At 43.8% G+C, this 18212-nt stretch overlaps 2 protein-coding genes across 2 annotated transcripts; both read right to left on the bottom strand.

Annotated features, from left to right (window-relative positions):
• Window positions 1-1831: 1831 nt before the first annotated feature.
• On the bottom strand, window positions 1832-4058 carry LOC128769684 (relaxin-3 receptor 1-like). Its single transcript, XM_053883602.1, has 3 exons — window positions 3804-4058; window positions 3115-3558; window positions 1832-2625 (listed from the first exon to the last, which is right to left on the bottom strand). The coding sequence occupies exons 1-3, from the start codon at window positions 4017-4019 to the stop codon at window positions 2011-2013; spliced, it is 1275 nt and encodes a 424-aa protein (XP_053739577.1). The 5' UTR covers window positions 4020-4058; the 3' UTR covers window positions 1832-2010.
• A 3747-nt stretch (window positions 4059-7805) lies between these two features.
• LOC128769749 (cyclic AMP-responsive element-binding protein 3-like protein 3-A) lies at window positions 7806-17454 on the bottom strand. Its single transcript, XM_053883721.1, has 10 exons — window positions 17440-17454; window positions 15350-15442; window positions 14965-15229; window positions 14464-14594; window positions 12998-13108; window positions 12762-12868; window positions 10751-10819; window positions 8469-8553; window positions 8237-8318; window positions 7806-8156 (listed from the first exon to the last, which is right to left on the bottom strand). The coding sequence occupies exons 1-10, from the start codon at window positions 17452-17454 to the stop codon at window positions 7975-7977; spliced, it is 1140 nt and encodes a 379-aa protein (XP_053739696.1). The 3' UTR covers window positions 7806-7974.
• Window positions 17455-18212: the final 758 nt, after the last annotated feature.

Here is an 18212-nt window from a genome sequence, read left to right as displayed (position 1 = left end):
CCCTGGACCAAAAATTTATTTGAATTAGCTCCAAAAAAATTCGGTTCTCGCATGGTATTGTCACATTGACTATATTTCACTGACTGAAGATACTTGAGTACTCAAGTAATCCGAAAGAAAATAAAGCTCTATTCCCCTATATTTTCAACCATAATTTACCCCCCAATGTAGCACTGCATAATCAGTACATTTCTCTCCTCTGCTGCAGGAGTGAAGTGCAGGAGTGCAGTCTTACATGAATACATTCAGCCGATATTGACTGTTGCGTGATTAATGAGCATTGAACATCCCGGCCTGCTTTGCAGGACTAAAAGATTCCACTGGCTTTTCTCTACAGGTCATGTTTCTCCATAAGGCAGCAGTATTTGCTCGGTTTTGGTGACATTCATTTAATGAAGAGGTCCACTTGGAGCATGACAGTCTAGAACAGGGGTTCTTAACCTTTTTGATCTCGGGGCTCAACTTTTCCAGAGCAAATGGCCCCAGGGGCCCATTCAAGGAATAGAACTGATTCATTACTCTTGATTTTGTTTGTGTTCAATAACCATATTTAATCTACTTACATCTGAACAAACCAAAACCTTGTGAAATGACTTGAAACCATGTGATCGACAAATATATTTATTCGTCATCAAAAAGTCCAACCAGCTGCAGAAGCAGGTACAAGTCATGTTCATGTAATTTACTAAAGAAATGTATGAAATTCTGATTAAAACAAATACAATAAAACGATTTCTTGTTAAAGAAGATATAAGTCAAGTGTAAATGAAAGTATCAAATTTTCTAATTGACTTTAAAAGTTTCTTTCATGACCAGTTTTTACGTTTGGGGGCACCCTCACTTGGTTTATCAATTTTTCTTTTTCAGGAACTTCTCCATAGTTGGTAACTACTACTTGTAGCTGTCAACTCAATTCAATGACTCACCACTGCCGCCATATGGGGCAAGTATATTAAGGCTGAGCGTCTTGCTGCCGTCACGCCCCAGAGGTGTAAAACAAAAAACTTTAAGTGGCCCTCTAGGTGGCGCTCGCGGCCCAACCATGCGCCTCAGCATCACTGGTCACTGGTGTAGAAGCCTAATAAAGAAATAGCTATTAAAACTGAGCAGTTTTGGAGGCATAACTTTGAAGTGGTTCTGGTTTAGAGATGGACTAAGTCTGTGTGCAGGTTTCGCCTGTGGAAAAACTGCATTGAAAACTAGTTCCCCTCTGCTTCAAATGGTGTCATAAGTAGTGGAGCCATTGTGTGTTTTAGGTTAAAATATGAACAATAAGGTTTTCCTCCTAAGGATTAGGGCGTTTATAGCTATTTCAATCAAATAGAAAACAGCAGGGCTTTGACTGGACATGACTGCACGTATTTGTAAATACTTGATATTGGAGTGAAATATGTTTTTTGAAGGGAGCTGCCAGAAAAGTCCTTTGGAATCATGCTACAGTCTGAAGAAAATTGCTGAAGACCTAATAACACCTGAAACACATACAGATGCAATCTCCCAGCGCGACAGCTTGAGTTGCTATGGCGACGTCTGTTATCGCACATTCCTAAATAAACCATGCCAAGAATGACCTGAATCTGATTGCAGGAGTAATTATACCCAATAATGGGGAGGCTGGTGCGTGTGGTATTTACTTGTCAACCGTCATCCCCGAGCCGCAGATGTGTATCTGTGTTCAGCATTTAAAGGTTGCAAAAGGGCAGCTGGGAACTGTCATTTTCTTCCCCTTTGGATTTGGTGTCTGTTTATTGGTTGACATTAATTCCAGGGGTCGTCACATCATGACGTGTCTTTTATTGGAAATCAATACATGATAACTCACAAATTCAGACTGGGATTTATCACGTGAAAAATAGGCAAGCAGCTAGACGCTGCTCTCTTTTTTTATACTCTCCAGATAGTTAGGTCTATTTACATTCAGCGTCGGCCACTGGGCCAAAAGCAGCGCAGTAGTCCAGGTGGTTGTGGATGAGGGGGTGATGATGTCATCGCAGGGATGCAGTGTAAATGTCACATGCTGTTGCTCTTGTGAACCATGACTACAACGTTGTGCGATGCCTCCTCCACTTTCCTGCCTCTCAGAGCTCGGGTGCAAATGTTCCGGATGGACAGAGACACGCGGAGCAGAAGCTCCTTCAGTCCGGCTCGGTACTCCTGGCGGATCAGGCAGTAGAGCACCGGGTTGAGGCAGCTGTTGGCCTGGGCCAGGCACACGGTCAGGGGGAAGGCGTAGGCCTGAGCGTTGTAGAAGGCTTTGCTGAAGTGCACCAGGTCAAACTTAATCAGGACCCCCCACAGAGTCAACGCCTGGTTGGGCAGCCAGCAGATGAAGAAGGACAGAACCACGATGCTGACCGAGCGGGTGACCTTGGAGCGGCGGCGCAGGCGGCCGCTCTTGGGCTCCGACTTTTCCGCGTCGCCGTCTGCGATGACGCTTCCCACGACGCGCTGACGCAGGATGAACCTCAGAAGCAGGAGGTAGCACACACTGATGATGATCAGCGGCACCACGAAGCCCAGGAGGACCTTCTGGGTTTGGTACAGGCCAAGCAGGACTTGAGGGTCCCAGTGGTCTGAGTCTGACTCAGAGAATCTCACAAGGCATAGCTCGTCGTCAGCGGAGACCTGGCAACACAAATAAGCATTGTAACTGAGTGGGGAAAAAAGCATGGACAACACAAATGTTTACTTCAATCAGTATCGGATGTAAACAACGCTTAGGACTGAAGAAGTGAATGGAGAGACTAGATACAGTGATTTCACCTGCTTTATTTTACTTACACCCTACCTTGCACCATTTCATAGAAAATAGAAGCAGAACTTATCAGTCGCAGCCTTCTTCCCAGTTTCCCCCTAAAATCCCACCAATTTTTGCATCTCAATAACTGGCAATCTGGGTAATAACAGACACACCAGAGACTTGACACAAACAGCTGATCGAACTGGCTTTGTGAGGTTCAGTTCTTCTTTCCACATTTGAAAGCATGATATAAAACTAACGTCCTATAGTTGGCGCTCTTTACTGTTGTCCAGAGTAGCAGAGTAGTCCTGTCTAAGTAACCTGCAGGGAGTCATTTCAGAGTCAGGCCTTAGTCTGGGTCTGCTCCCACTGACCTGGACGGTGGTGGAGTAGAAAGCATGAGGCAGCGTGGCCACCAGTGAAACCACCCAAATAGCCAGACTGGCCCACTTGGCTCGGGCGGCGGCCGCTCTGGGGCTGCTAATCTTCATGCAGGTCACCAGGGAGTGGTAGCGGGTCACGCTCATGGCAGTGAGGAAGAAGACGCTGGCATACATGTTCATGGTGGTGACCGAGCTCACGATCTTGCACATGAGCTTGCCGAAAGGCCAACGGAAGTCCAGCGCCGTGTCCACGGCCCAGAAGGGCAAGGTGAGGACGAACTGGACGTCGGTGAGCGCCAGGCTCATCACGAAACAGTCAATGGAGGAGTGGTTGTGGCCACGGTGGCGGGAGTGGAGCAGGAAGAGGGCCAGGAGGTTCCCCACCAGGCCCAGGACACAGACCACCAGGTAAACCAGAGCGATGAGAACCCGCACCTGTGGGACAGGAGCAGGAAGCCATTTTGTTTCTGCCTTATTTGTTACATTTTATATATATATATATATATATATATATATATATACATATATATATATATATATATATATATACAAGGTCATAATAAAAATAAAATGTATATAATGCAAAAGAAACTTGGAAATATGCTCCATTATAAGTGCAAACGTGAAGTATCTGTCTGGTTCTGCACAGCAGGTTGAAGTGAGTGAGTGAAAACACCTACTGCCAGGTTGGCGCCGTCTCCATGCAGATCCACCGTGGACTCTTTGGAGAGGATGTGGAGCCAGCAGTTCAGAGAAAGATTAAAACCGGCCAAATTGGAGGTGGCTCCAGTCGGGTTGACTAGTTTGGAGATTTCCCATTCATCCTCTCCTCCGCAGACGCTCAGAACACCTGGAGGTCCAGATGTGCTGCTGCTGCTGCTGCTGTTGCTCGGCATTGTTCTTCATGAAACTACTGCCAGACTTCAGAAAAGACTTCCTGGATCAGTTGTCGATGTTTGAAATATTGGAAACTAGGAGTTTAAAGAGAAAAAGTTCCCGGAGGATCGGCTTCATCGGGCTGCTGCGGACGTCCTCGCAGCATCTTCTGTATGTGATGCTGAGCGAAGACTGGGGTTTTTATATCGCCGGATACCGTTTTCTTCCACCAGGGGGCGCGCTACCCGCACAGCGAGCTCATGCATCTCATTTCTGGAGAGACGGTGGGAGCAGTTCTCTTCAAAAGATAATACACGAGGTCCAGACGGATGACTCATAGAGGGGGCGACTTTTGTGAATGAGAGACACTAGTGCACTTTACAGAGCAGTGGTTACTCCACAGTCTTTGTTTGTTTTTTCCTGCCACAACCTTTCATTTCATATTCCTGCCTGATCGTTTCCATATTAAAGTGCTCCCGCCACGAGCCACTTCAGAGGAATTTGAAATAATGGCAAACGCTTTCAGCCTTTGAGGAGAAGCCAGACTCAGACCCGAGGGTCGTGGACCGGATGAATTTAATGTATGACTATATATGCTCCCTTAACACACTTTCATGACATCCGTAACCAATGGAAACCCCCCTCTACCGCTCCATAATGCACGGCAACAGTTGACATTAATACATTGTTTGAACGTGTATTGACTCTCTAATTTGTCGCACTTTTAAGTGAAGAACCTGGAGGGTGAGTCAAAGCGGAAAAATCACTTAAATTACATTGAACTAGTTTTTTTTAAAAATCTACATTTTTTCATGTCGCTCAGACATAGACTTGACTTTATTGATCCCTTTGGGATGACTCCCTCCAGGAAATTTACATTTCCAGCAGCAATAGAGGCAAGAAAGGGCATGCAGTCAGGAAGAGCATCACACATAGAATAATAATAATAATAATAATAATATAAAAAAATAAATAAAATTAAATTAAACTAGATTAAATATAGGTTATTGCACCAGAGGGCATTCATCCTGAAGTAAAAAAAACTAACAAACACAGTAACAAGGTCAATTTAATATTCTTCATCATCACTACAATTATTTAACTTTATTAGCTTTACACTCACCAAAAAATCGCCTGGAAACGTCTTCAAGTCTACTGTCTGGGACGTGCACAGATTGACACCTAGTGGTGGCACCGGTCCTTTTTTTTCACTGAAAAAAGTGCGCCCATTGGAGTCCATTTTTCTCCCCTTCATTTTTAAATTCTTGAGAAAAACAGTTGCGAAAATAAGTGTAAAATACACCTTCTTATGGGAGATGAATATGTTTTATGGGAGATAACCTTTTTTACTACTATAATATATTTTTACAATACTTATTTTATACACATAATACACACAAATACGTGTATTTCGTAAATATACTCGAATATTAAGTGTATTTTAGTATCTGACTGTGTATTTATTTGGTCATTCAAAACCACACTGACTGGCATAATTATTTAGCTTAATATTTTTGAATTAGTTCACAGTAAAACGCGTTAAAGAGTGAGTGATAATAACAGTCTATATGGCATGAGCTCAGACGGCCAGCAGGTGGCTGTAGCATCACAGAGCTCCAATGAGACTCACACAGGAGACATGAAGAAGAGAATGACCAAAGAGAGAACCTTCAAAACGTTTGGTAAATTCATATTTTGTCACCATAGTCACATGGAAATGAAAAGTGACGTGATTGTATGTTTTGGTTTCTGACTGTTAAAATGCTAAAACACAAAACACTAAAAACACTAAAAACTAACGCTAAAATAAATGTATGTTTTTTACTTCGAAGATTTTCCTCAATCACGCTGTGGTGTTGGAACTCATCAAAAATCAAAGGCTGAATTTTATTATTTTACTATTTAGAAAGAAATACCTCGTAACGCAGCATAAAATGTCTGTGAGATCATTGGCCATGGAATTTATTTTGAACCCACAACACATACTGATGCCTTCAGGTTGAACTTCATCTCCATGATAGTGTTCATATCGCCAATAATGAAATGTCAAACATCGTGTTCCTGTCCGCTGCGTTGCAATAAGCAGACCATTTGTTTTTCATAGAAGCTCTCAGACACTTCTGGGATAAACTGCTGAATATTTATATTCATTTGCACGCTTTTATTTTCAATCTTCTGAGGCTTTGGAATTTATTTGAATTTGCAATTGCTTCACAGTGAGCCATGCGGTTGTAATTATCATCTACTTTGTGTAACTGCTTGATAAAAACAGGGAAGTGGAGAGCAGTACATCACTTTCTACTCCAGCTTGCCCTTTTGAAGGTGTTCCAGGTTGGAGCCGCTGGTTGTAGGTCACGACCAAAGCCAGGTGGGAATACAAGACTGGCATAGTCGCATGTGGAGATCCATCAGTCAGAAAAGTGGCTGGAAATATGGTTAATTTCAGCACAGGCTGACTGAAAAGTGGGGCTTCACTTTTACAAACTCCTGGATAGACTTACCAGCACTTTCCGAAAACATGATTTCACCACACAGTGGAGTTGCTGTGTGTTTGAGAGTGTTGCCCTGCACTTGCTCAGGTTCTGGGTAAATCACACTATTGAGGCTTTAGAGGTTATTAGACTGTAGGAGGATGCTTCTCCCCGGTGGCCCACATCCCCTCAGGTCGCAGTGCTGCTCGTCTGCTCTGACATGACTGAAATTGCAGTTGGACCTTCATCTGTATCTCCCTTCACAGTCGTTGCCGGCTGCCTGATCCATTATACATGTCAAGCTCCTGGGTTTTCTGAAATCTCAGCACTTCTAAGTTCCAGAAGTCGGCCACAGTAACACATTAAGACCTGATAACTCAACCAAAGATAATTTGTGAAAGGTCAACATCCACACGAAATGAAGTGAGTTTTAGAGCAGCGGTGTGGCGGTTTGTGCTGCAGGATCACATGCAGGTTCAAATCCAGCTTGTGGCAACGCGGATTTCCTATGAATCCAGGAGCTTTTATTGTATGCTCTCTCAGGAGTTTTTTTATGGGCACTCTGGTTTCCTCCCAGGTTTTTGTTTTCCCATAAGCCAGATGTGGGTAAAGTGAGGGTCGGGGGGCCACATGTGGCCCATTGCTTGTCTTTGTGTGGCCCTCAAGAGGACAGAGAGGGTGAAGCAGGCGATTTTTCTTCTCCTCACTACAACTCACTATTTAGCAACAGTCATCTTTGGATGCCTCTCTCTGACCTTAACTGCCAAACAACACAGGGAACAAAGGGCTGAACAAAGGGCCCACCTCTGTCACTCCTCCAGCTCACCTCACCACTGTCTCACTGTCCTCATACATACCCTGCACAACCTTCACACATCCCCGGTGAACCCCTCACACAGTATCACACTTCCTGTCAAGAAAATCACAGGATTTTTCTTGATCCACAAAAGACAGCGCAGCTCCTTCTGACCTTCTCTATCAGAAGGCAGATGTGTGGCGTCTCTCTCTCCGCAAACTATGTCGCTGCTCACTGGTGTCGGTTTCTAAATTCTGACTAGAAAATCACTTCACTATTTGTCCGGTCCCTTAACCGCCCCACCTCTGTAAGACGGCGGTTCCAGAAGGGAAACCATCACACTGCTCATCACCTCTGTCTCAGTCTGTATAAAAAAAACAACAACTTAATGCATCAACATATTTTATTTCGACATACATTTCCTGGTCCTTTGTGGATGCATAAATCCACCAAAAGAAAAGCAGCATAATACAAAAACACAATTCAAATAATGATGAATATTTGCATGATAATAAATTACTGCAGTGAACATAAATACATCTCTTCTTCTGGTCCAAACTGGAGCCTTTGTTTGACCTCCACCTGGGAAAACCTACAAGCTGTTGGGATGTTTTGGGGGATGAAACGCTCCATTGCTGAGCGGATGAGGGGAAGCAAATGACTCATTTGATGGAAGCACGAGCGTCTGCATCGCCTGCTACGTGAAGGTCAGTGATCATCGTGGTGCCGCCATTCACGCTCACGGGATTCTGGAATGTTAGCGCTGGGTGTGTTTGTCCAGCTCCAGAGCTTCTCTTTCAAGCTGCTGATGGTGGTAGATAGGAGAGGAAGGGGAGGAGGAGGAGTGAATACTTGGCCTTCATCCACTGACAGCAGGGAGCGAGAAGGTCCTGGTGGAGATGAATAAAAGGAGAAGAGAGTGGTGGAGTGGGGGGTGTGAATGAGTGGATGTGTGTGGTTGTAAAGTCACCTCGGGACCTCAGATTGAGTAGATGAAAAGAATCTGGTGTCAGGTTTGAAGAGATGAGCAGAGTGAAGGAGAGAAGCAGAACCTGTTTGTAAATATAGAGAGAAATGGATAGAAAGAAGTCAAGGAAATTATGAAGTTATTAGTTATTCATCCTTGTCGTGAAGCCAAATGCAAAATCTGCAACACAACAGATGTTTTGGAATGATGCATTGTCAAAACTCAGCGGTCTCACCAGGATGCAGGTGCCTCTCTGTGTGGTTCTGCTGGAGCAGTTGGGGAGCAGAGCCTGTAGTCGGCTCAGCTGGTTCAGCAGAGCACTGCAGCACAGGCAACAAGACTTTGGTAAACAGGTCTCATCTGTCAGGGCAGCACGTTTGTTGATTTATTCCTCCAACAAGTTTCATCACTGGAGGCCAAACCGCAGCAGCAGAGTGTGCAGGTGAAGCTGCTTTCATTTTCATTTATCACCCAGTCTGAGCCCATCTTAAGTCTTGCGTCAAAGAATCCGAGCAGCATAGAAAGAGGGCAGTGGCAGGGAAGCTTTTAATTCCTCCGTGTTTTGGAATACAAAGCCCTGGTGAGCCGAGTGTTTATTTGACCGAACAAATCGTGACATAAATAGAGAATCCAGGGGGAGAAAAGTGAGGAGGCTGCCTCATGCTACATTCTGAACACTTCGTCTGTCTGGGTTTCCCATCAGGCGCAGCCACAGCCAGTCTGGCCCTGTCCACCTCACCAATCCCCTGTCGTCACACCTATCTTCTGCCTTCTTCTCTAACAGCCTCTCTGACTCTCTTCAACACGTTCAAACCATCTGACCTCCCTTAGCTGCCAAGCATCTCCCTCTGCAGTTTGGGACTTCATATTCACATCGTTGAACTGCTAAACTATTATTTTCTACAAACTATTTTTGGGGCTAAGCTACTCAAGCTACAAAGCACAGTTCAGGCCAGAAATATTTTTCATCTTATAGAGGTTAAATTATTGACTCATGAAGTGTGTTCCTTAATGTCCCAGTAACTACTATGTTCTCCCAACCACAGTAGCCTCAGGAGGATATAACATGTTATTTGGATTTACAAACCTAAAAGATCTCTCCATTCATTTCTATTACTTCTGGTGTCAACTGCAGCTGAAAATTCTGGCTTTGGAGGACACAAAGTATAATAGAATCACTGTAATAAATCAGCTTTCATCTGTTTGTGATGACAAAGCACGTCTATTCAACTTGTTTCGGGACTCTCAAAAACTTGAAGTAGATCTAGAAATAAATCTCTATTATCAAACAGGATCAAAGGTGTTTTGGGCTGTAGCCCAGCTGCATTGGGGGACAGTCTTGAGAGGCCACTGCTCTGTCCTGGGTACAATATGACAGACAACCACTCACTCTCTCACGCACACAAACACATACTCATATCCCAGGGGAATTTAGAGTGTGAATTAAACTCCGGGTTCTGCACGGTTTGGAGGAAACCAGAGCACCTGAAGGACACCGAACATTCACTCCTAACATTTTAAGTGTGAATCATAGAAAACAAATTACATTTTCAACAACTTCACTTTGTAGATGACAAAATACCAGATCTAGAGTCGAATCATATTTTAGATTTTTAGTGGAATAAGCTGCTCAGACCAGTTTTCCACTTCCACTTTTGAGCTGGAATGAGTCAAGTCCTTAATCCTGTTGAGTGAATTTCTTCATTAAAGACAAACAGCTCGTCTTTCTCTCCAAACTTCTGCCATATTTTCCAACATCCTCGTCCTCCTCCACCGCTGACATTGCTACTCGATCATCTCTTCATCATTCTCATCATGAGAAGGAGCACCACCCGTAATGTGAGTTAACACACAAAAATCATTTCAAAAAATTTATGAATAAATATGGGAATAATGTAAAAATGAAGACACACGTTTTTTCCTGATTTAGCAGAAATCTTTGGCAATATTTTCACAGATTTGGATTTAGTTTTGAGACATTACGCTTTAATGTTACATCCCATTGTTCCATCTCTGTAAGAGTAAGAGTACTGAGAGTAGTATCCATATATTAAATCTAAATATTAAATTTAAACTCTTCAATCTTAAATCTATGTCTTAAATCAAAATCTCAGTTTTAAGGATTTGCAGTGGAGATTTAGATGGCCCCTTCTGCTCCTCAGCTCCCCTGACCGCTCGCAACTGAAAGTCTGTAATTTTGAAATGGCTACCGGAAAGTGCTATTGTGGCAGGTGTGCGAGTTGCACTACAAGGTGATGGCTTCATTCCTCCGCAGTCTGCATCACTGGCAACACAGGTAACAGTTAGATTTAGTTTTAAAACTTCCAGAGATGAAACAATGGGACCTAACATTAAAGTGCAGTGTCTGAAATGTAACAAATATTTGCTAGATCTGTGAAAATATTGCCAAAGATTTCTGCTAAATCAGAAAAACAACTGGTGTCTTCATTTTGACATTCTGCGCCCTACATACTTCTGAGGCTGAGATAAGTAATATAAACCAGTGGATCCGCTGACCTGTTGGCCTCCTCCAGTTGGTAGACTTTTCTCTGCAGCTGCAGGTTGTGAGCCGCGTACGCAGACATCCTGCAGAGGAAATTGCAGCAACTCAAGACATCAGTCAGGACTGGAGGAACAATGAACCAGAGTTTTAATGAATCTGCTGGAAGGTCTTTGTCAGTAGAAGCTTAAAAATGGATGAAGTCAGAGTGAAGGTCACAGCAGTGTTTGTGGCTTTAATATCCAGAAGCGATGGAGCTACGTGGATTGTGTGTTAAGAGCTTAACTTAGTCAGGTTCAACCTCAAACCCCGTTCTTGTATTCACACAGCCTTTCTCAAGTTGTGCCCACACACTGTGCTGAATGACAAGTTACGATGAGCGGTGAGAAGAGCGTCACGGCGACGGTGCATTACTGCTAATCGCAGGACAGCGGGAGCACTCTAGCTAGCAGCCAAAATAGCGTCTGAATTTCTTTTTATTGATATTTTAGTGGACGGTTAAAAAAAACATGCCACACCGGCATGTTTGTGAACCCCCTGCTCTCATTTGGCTCTTTCATCTGCGCTCTCCAGCCCGTGCTCAAGATTCTGTAATAGTCAAGTTTCGCCAGAGGCCAGTGGAGCGGGAGGACTGTCTGAAACTCAATGACTTCTCAGGAAAAAAACAGGCTGCAACTACACAGCTGCTCTGCTGGCTAATTTAAAGCGCCATCCCATCCAAGCAGGGTTTGTGCGTAGGCGTGACAACATGGAGCTTCAAGAGCCAACATGGAGGAGGCATGCAGGATTATTGTTTTTTTTTTTTTTTAAAGCAGCTACGGTTTTAAGGATGATAACGGGAGAGCAGCGAAGTGGGTGGAAATATGGCCGGCGATCTGCTAAACCTGCCTCCCGAAACTGAAGCCTCTTTGTTTCAATATTGGGATCAAACACTCATCCGATTCTAAAACCAGGCTCCCTCAGGCCATTTCACGTCTCCTGCTGAGGTGGTGCTTGCAGTTCTGTGTGGAGACTTCATGCTCAGTGGTCATGGCAGCATCTCACGGACATGACTCAGTAGCTACGACTTTGATATCCTCACGAGAGGCTTGACAGGAACACAACAACAGTGGCACCAGTCCCTCTGGTCGCTTGGAAAGGCCGGAATGACAGAGAGTGTGACAGGTCTTACTGAGGTCCCGGTTTGAGGGTGCTATTCTGAGGTCACCCCATGTTTTGTAGCATGTAACATTAGACTCCACAGAAACTGTTCGAAAAAGAATTCGAGTCGAAACACGACTGTCACTGTTACAGGTGAGTATCACCTAGAACCTCACGATACGATACGCAGCCCGATACATGGGTCGCGAAATGATAGTATCATTCCTCAATGCGATACTCAGCTCACACATTGAAAGACTGCTCTCAGCTCTCAGGTAAGATTCCTGTTCATCCATTGACAGATGACCCTCCGGAGCAAAGCCCCCCCCCGTATGTTGCAGTGATGTGTCCATCCCAAGTAGCACATCCAAATAAGAGACATTTAACTTTCATCGCACATCTTGTCTCATTATGTTTGTCCTCGTCTGCGTCGTCTTTGTGACTATTTTTTGTTCACATCTTTGAAGGACTCATCAAAGAATGTTTCCCTTTCTCTCTCTACAGTCTCATTACCATGCTTCCCACTTAAATAGCAATATTTATAGCACTGCATTCTGCATTACAGTCACTTCATCTGCTCATCGACCTCAAGACATGACATCTTTCATGACATTTTATAAGTAATAAAACCTTAAAATCATGCGATAAAGCTTTGAGCTCACCGGTTTAAAGCTATGAAATGTTATGGTTAGCTGTGTTGTGACTCACTATATATAAATAAAGGAGAAACGCATGGATGCGGAAAACAGTTGATCGTTTTAATCTTCATGTCCATGTTGCAAATCTCAATATAATTTCTAAAAAAATAAAATAATGATATTAAGTCATACTTTTTTAGTGTCTTTACGTGAACTAGATTAAGTAGTCATGGAGTGCAGTGGCGCCTACCTTCCCTCCAGACTGTACACATATTCTCTCTTCTTTTTTCGACTCTCCTGAGCCGAGCGCTTGTTGCGGATTTTCCGCCGGATCTTCTTTAAAACCCTTTCTTCAAACTTGTCAGGGTAGACAAGGCACGTGGGAGGATGAAAGAGGAGAGGGTTGAATTAGATCAGCTCGGAATGGCAGGCAGTGGTGCGCGGGAAAAAGCTGCGGTCGCTGGAAAGTGTGTCAGAGAGAAGCACCTTGGACAGAGGCAGCTTGTTGGGCAGGTTCACACCTTCTTTGGCCAAGAGTTTCTTCTCATCCTCATTAAGCTCCAGCTCCTGCCGGGACTCCAGGGAGTTAGGCTGCGACTGGGAAGCAGACGGACAAGAAAGCGCGCGCGGTTACAGCGATACTCGCAGTGATGTGAGGAGCCTCTCAACTTGAATCAAGTTCTGGCTCAGATGAGAGTTTTTCAAAGTTGAAACAATGCGCATTTTGAGAACATTTTCTGCAGCCATTATGGCTGTTGAGTCAGTCTGGAGAGACACAAGAAATTGACCCTTCAGAAGAAAAACCAATGAATATGTTCAGCCTTGAACTTCACCAGGTGATGTAAGAGCATCGTCTCTCACAGGAGCCGACAAGACTCAGACAGAAAGAGCTGTTAGTGAAGTGAACACAGACCAGACCTCTTGGCTGCCAGGTTTTCCAAGCTGTTAAGCCAGCTTCATTGAAGACGCGAATCAAGACACATTAGAGAATAAATGAAAGCTGCTGCGTCTGACATGCTGAAACTCAACCTCCACCTCATTTACTTTTGCATCATGAAAAGACAACTGCTCTCTATTGACAAGCCAAATAGACTGCGGCAGTGCCAGCGTTGCTTATTAAAAATCCCAGCTGCTATTTCATTTAAAAACATTGTCAGTTTACATCAGAGGCTTCAGACTCGCCGCCAGGAAACACGGCTCCCAGAAACACAGTGAATGAAGGACACTATCTAGTCCTCAAAGTATTGTCAATGGTCTGGTAGTTTTTAAAATACTGTCCATGGGGCTCTGTAATACCCTCTATTTTGCTGTCAAAAGCAAAATAATAGCACCAATTTATCATTATTTTTGGACCGTCTTTGCTGAAATTTTAAAAGCAGCATGTTTCAACATATTAAAATAACAGAGATTAGAGTTGAATAATCCTCCCTAATAGCTGGGTTATCTAACATGGCCTCATTATCTGTTTCTTATAATGTTATTATTGCCTGTTGTTCCGCATTGCCCCTCAGATCTGTATTCATTTGGACTCAGTGAAAAGGTTTATTCATGCAACAGAATGCTTCACGGTGGACTTTAAAGACGAGGGCTCCGGTCTGTGTCGCCCCTTCTGCCTCTGTTTATCCCTGCTCTGAGGTGGGAAGCCATTATGTGGCATTGCGGACGGCAAAGTCGAACCTTGATGTTGGCTTTGAAATTGAAATTTGAGTTTGACAGTTCCAAATGAGCACTGCAGAGATGCTAACTTTCAAGCCTGTATTTTTGAAGGCACCATCAAAAACGCTTGACTCCAGTTATGGCCAAAAGTGTAGAGTACTAGACTGCAATTATTTCGATGGTTATTTTAACAGGTGAATGTAAAATTCCCTGTATTTAAACTTACAAAAATGGCTCGGAAATACATATTTTGGCGCCTTTAAATAGTAACAGTCCGTTTTTTGTGTTCCGCTCACGTTCTGTCCCAGGTTGTTGAGCAGCAGGTCCTTCAGTGTCAGGGTCTGATTGAAGGGGAGTGTGGAGGCTTGGTTTGATGTCAGGTAATAGGCGAGTCCCAGCTGCTCTTGGAGGTCACTGGGCTGCCATCCTGCACACATCACAGCAGCGTATTGATTCAAACATTCTATGAATTCTAACAAAGAAAAATGTCATTACACTTTAAAGAGGCGGTTTGTGTTTAAACGGGAAGTCATTTAAGGCTGGATCCACTCCAGAGAAACGGGGCCACGAAGAGTGTCCTTCAAAAGAAAATTTGTCCACGTGATAAACGCCTGAAAATCTTCTCCACTTAGCAGAAAATAATTTATTCATTGAAAAGATTCCTGGTAAATCGCTCAATTTATGCTGCGGGAGGCGCGTAATAATGAACAAGTGCAACCCCTCTGGTGGTTCAGCCGTGACATTGGCGGTAAACAGCAGCACTATTTCCCGCTTGAGTTCTCGAGAACATCTCATACCGAGGTCGATGGACACGTCGGACGCCTCCTCTTTTGCGAGATGGCTCTGAGGGACCTGTGCTGGTAGAAGGTTTGGAAAAAACTCTGCGTCCAATCCACGCAGGGGCGTGCAGAAGCGGGTGTGCGGGCTCTTTTTAGAGGGGTCCTCGTAGATGTCGCTGTCAGTGGTGCATGGAGACCACAGGGGGGAAGTTGCTGCTGAGGAAGACTCGCTTTCCCCCAGCAGGGACTCCAGGAAGGCATCTGCAACGCCTTCTTCTGGACTCTGACAAAATGGTTTTGATTTATTTATCATGAAACACACATGGATTAAAAAAAAGAAGAAGAATGAGTAAGATGGAAACATTTATCTGATCTCTGGAATGTTGAGAAAAACACAGCTCACCCCATCAGTGCTTAACAACCAGGGCTGGTCGGAACAGACTCCGCTTTCATTTGTGGAACTGAGGAAGTCGATGAGCTCAATGGCATCGTGCACCTGAGAAGAACAACCAGCCAGTCAGACTCATCTCCTCTGAGAATCTTTTGAGAGAGTCACGTTTGCTTCCCGAACCTGCTGTCCTCAAGAAAACACAGCAGCCCACGGCTCCCGTTCATTGCTTCTTTCCTCACAAACAAGTTCATTTTGCACATAAACAAAAGACACCTGAAGGAACAGCGTGGCTTCAATCTCCGCTCACTGCTGCAGGAGTTGATGCCACTCTGTCTTTACGCACTGCTGACCTCCTTTATTCGATTATACTTCAGTAGTAACTGGGCCATCCAGAATAAAAGGGAGCTGACTCTCTATAGACGTGCAGCTGCAAACAAGTGTCAGAAGCAAAGCTTAAATAATTGATAAACGACTTCGTCATCATAAAACCATATAAAATGGGAGCCAACTGGCTGCAGTCCGACCCACGGGCAGCTGTTTTGTTTTCTTTTAAATTTCCAGTTAATTCCCTGTGTATTTTGTTCGCTGCCTTATCAGTGTTTCCTCGTGCCTGGTTATTCAACGAGCAGCCTCGGTTCTTATCTTCTGTGCTTCTCTCTGCACTGTCCTTCATCTCTATCTCGCTGAGGTTCCTAATTATTCTGGTGTTCTTCAGAAGATTCACGGGTTTAAGCGATCTCCAGACACACATCTGGTTCATTTGTGCTTCAGCTTATCAGAGGCCGCGCAAGCTGTTTAAATATCTCCCTCAATTATTTACTTCATGGGATGTTGAGTTCCAACTTAAATGTGATGAGTTTGTTTATCTGCGTCAATGTCATTGTGATCATAGGAAAAGGTAACTTTCACTCCTAAATGTTTCAACTCAAACACAAACAGGCTCACAGACCAGCCAACAGCGACTAGGTTGAGTCTTCAGCCTGTGTTTTTGAGGTCAGTCTCTACACCTGATACATAGTTTTTTTTTCCCCAACTTGAAAAATAACATGCTCGTGTTTTTCGACTGAAATTTTCTTTTCATTTGGCATTTTTGTGTGTATTTCTTGAAAGAAAGATAAAGAAAAATGCTAATTTATTTTGAAATAATCTCTATTGATTTACATTCAAATAAAATCCATATGAATTACATTTCTTTTATAGGTTTCATGGCATATTTACACTTCTTAACATCCTTACTTACATTTCATCTTTTTGTTCCTGTTACTTAAGTATACATTTTGGATTTGGATTTTCTTTCTTTGGGCATGATGGCCCCTCACAACAGTCACAGTTGAGGTGCCCACCTCCTTGGTTGGTTCTTGACTTGAAAACAGGGTCAGAGATAAAGAGTAAAGCACATCACAAAACCTCTTCCTAGGCTAAGACGTTGAACATGAGGTTTAGGGGCCAAATTTGTCAAGTCAAATTTACGTGGCCCACGCACACTTTAAAAGCCCATGAAATGTCTACCGCAAAGCAAGTGAAACTCCATGTTAAAGGCTGTTCTAGAGATGTTGTGTGAATGAGTTTGACATCACTGGGCAAAGACAAAGTTTTCCCACCTGTGCCCTTTGACATATTTCACACCGATGGCCTTTCACTTTCCTTCTTATTCTGAACTCCAGAGCGCCTGAACAATGCTTCCTGCACCCACTCATCACTGGCCATCCCTTGATCAGCTTCCCCCACACTGGACTCACCCTGTCACTTCACTTGGCAGGACACACCAAGACAGCTGCATTGATTTGTTTTAACACAATCCACCCACAATAACTCCGGCTGAATGCAGGAGCTGGACTGACTCCTGATGCCTAACATTCAGTGGGATGAGCACACAGATAAACCGTCATCAGAAGAGAGGGAGAAAAGTCGACACACTTTCTAGAGAAACCTACACTTCTCTGCTGAGGATAATAAATCCAAGAGAATTATTAAACTCCCCAGGTCCTCATTTGGAACGACTTGAAGCGCAAGGAGATTAAAGTTACACAGCAAGAATATGCTTTCAAATATTCCCGTGACTGCAACAGCTGAAACTCACAGGGATGGCGTCCATGTCTTACCTTGTCCGTGGTCATAATTCCAAATACAAATTCAACTGACAAGGAGCCGTTCGAATTGTTCCTGCGGGAGGCTACGTGTGGACCGTCTGATTCATGGGACAAAGTTGAAATGTCATATCAGAGATCTGCATTTCCCCAACCCAGCAGATCTCTGTCCAATCCGGCGACAGAGTCCATTGATAAAAGCACTCGTTCCTGCTGGTGCTTCTCTCAGTGGTGTGTATGACCTGAGGGCTGAATTTAATTCTTATCTTTCTTTATTGCTTGAGGTACAGAGGAAAAGAGTCTTCCGTTTCAACTCAGCTGTCAATTTCAGTAATTACTCAGGTGTATTCAGCGTCATTCTTCTGAGAGTCATCAAAGCCAAACATTCAGCTCATCACTTCGCGTGTCACCTGACATGAGCTAATTCTGCTTTTCATGAAGAGTTTGCCTGGGAAGCCACAGTCTTGAGGCACAGCTGCGATTTGAATTCCATTCACAAACCTCAACCCTGAACCTCCATTGGTCTTCAACAAAGACTTTCAAATGAGGCATTCAAGAGCGGTGTAGAAAAATAAAAGATCAAAGGACGATGACCTTCAACTGCAAAAAAAGCAGCACCTCGAATTACAAAACACAAAAATATGTTTCAAACACGATTATCATCGACCATGACTCCAATAATGAACAACCAACAATTCACATTTAATAATATGTTTCTGGACTCAAGGGGTTAACGTTAAAACCAAAGCCTTGACAAACCCTGTTCTGAAATTGCTCCAAATTCCAAA

Source organism: Synchiropus splendidus, chromosome 13 (genome assembly GCF_027744825.2).
Source record: "Synchiropus splendidus isolate RoL2022-P1 chromosome 13, RoL_Sspl_1.0, whole genome shotgun sequence".
NCBI classification, from domain to species: domain Eukaryota; kingdom Metazoa; phylum Chordata; class Actinopteri; order Syngnathiformes; family Callionymidae; genus Synchiropus; species Synchiropus splendidus.
Note: the sequence above shows the minus strand (reverse complement) of the source record. Positions and strands in the feature narration are given on the sequence as shown.

Coding starts and splice junctions, on each gene's coding strand:
- LOC128769749 (XM_053883721.1), bottom strand. Junction 14,595..14,964: donor CGACGTGTCCATCGACCTCG/GTATGAGATGTT, acceptor TGATGTGTGCAG/GATGGCAGCCCAGTGACCTC. Junction 8,554..10,750: donor CAACTGGAGGAGGCCAACAG/GTCAGCGGATCC, acceptor CCTGTGCTGCAG/TGCTCTGCTGAACCAGCTGA.
- LOC128769684 (XM_053883602.1), bottom strand. CDS start 4,019: ATGCCGAGCAACAGCAGCAGCAGCAGCAGCACATCTGGACCTCCAGGT. Junction 3,559..3,803: donor GAGACGGCGCCAACCTGGCA/GTAGGTGTTTTC, acceptor CCTGTCCCACAG/GTGCGGGTTCTCATCGCTCT. Junction 2,626..3,114: donor TCTACTCCACCACCGTCCAG/GTCAGTGGGAGC, acceptor TTGTGTTGCCAG/GTCTCCGCTGACGACGAGCT.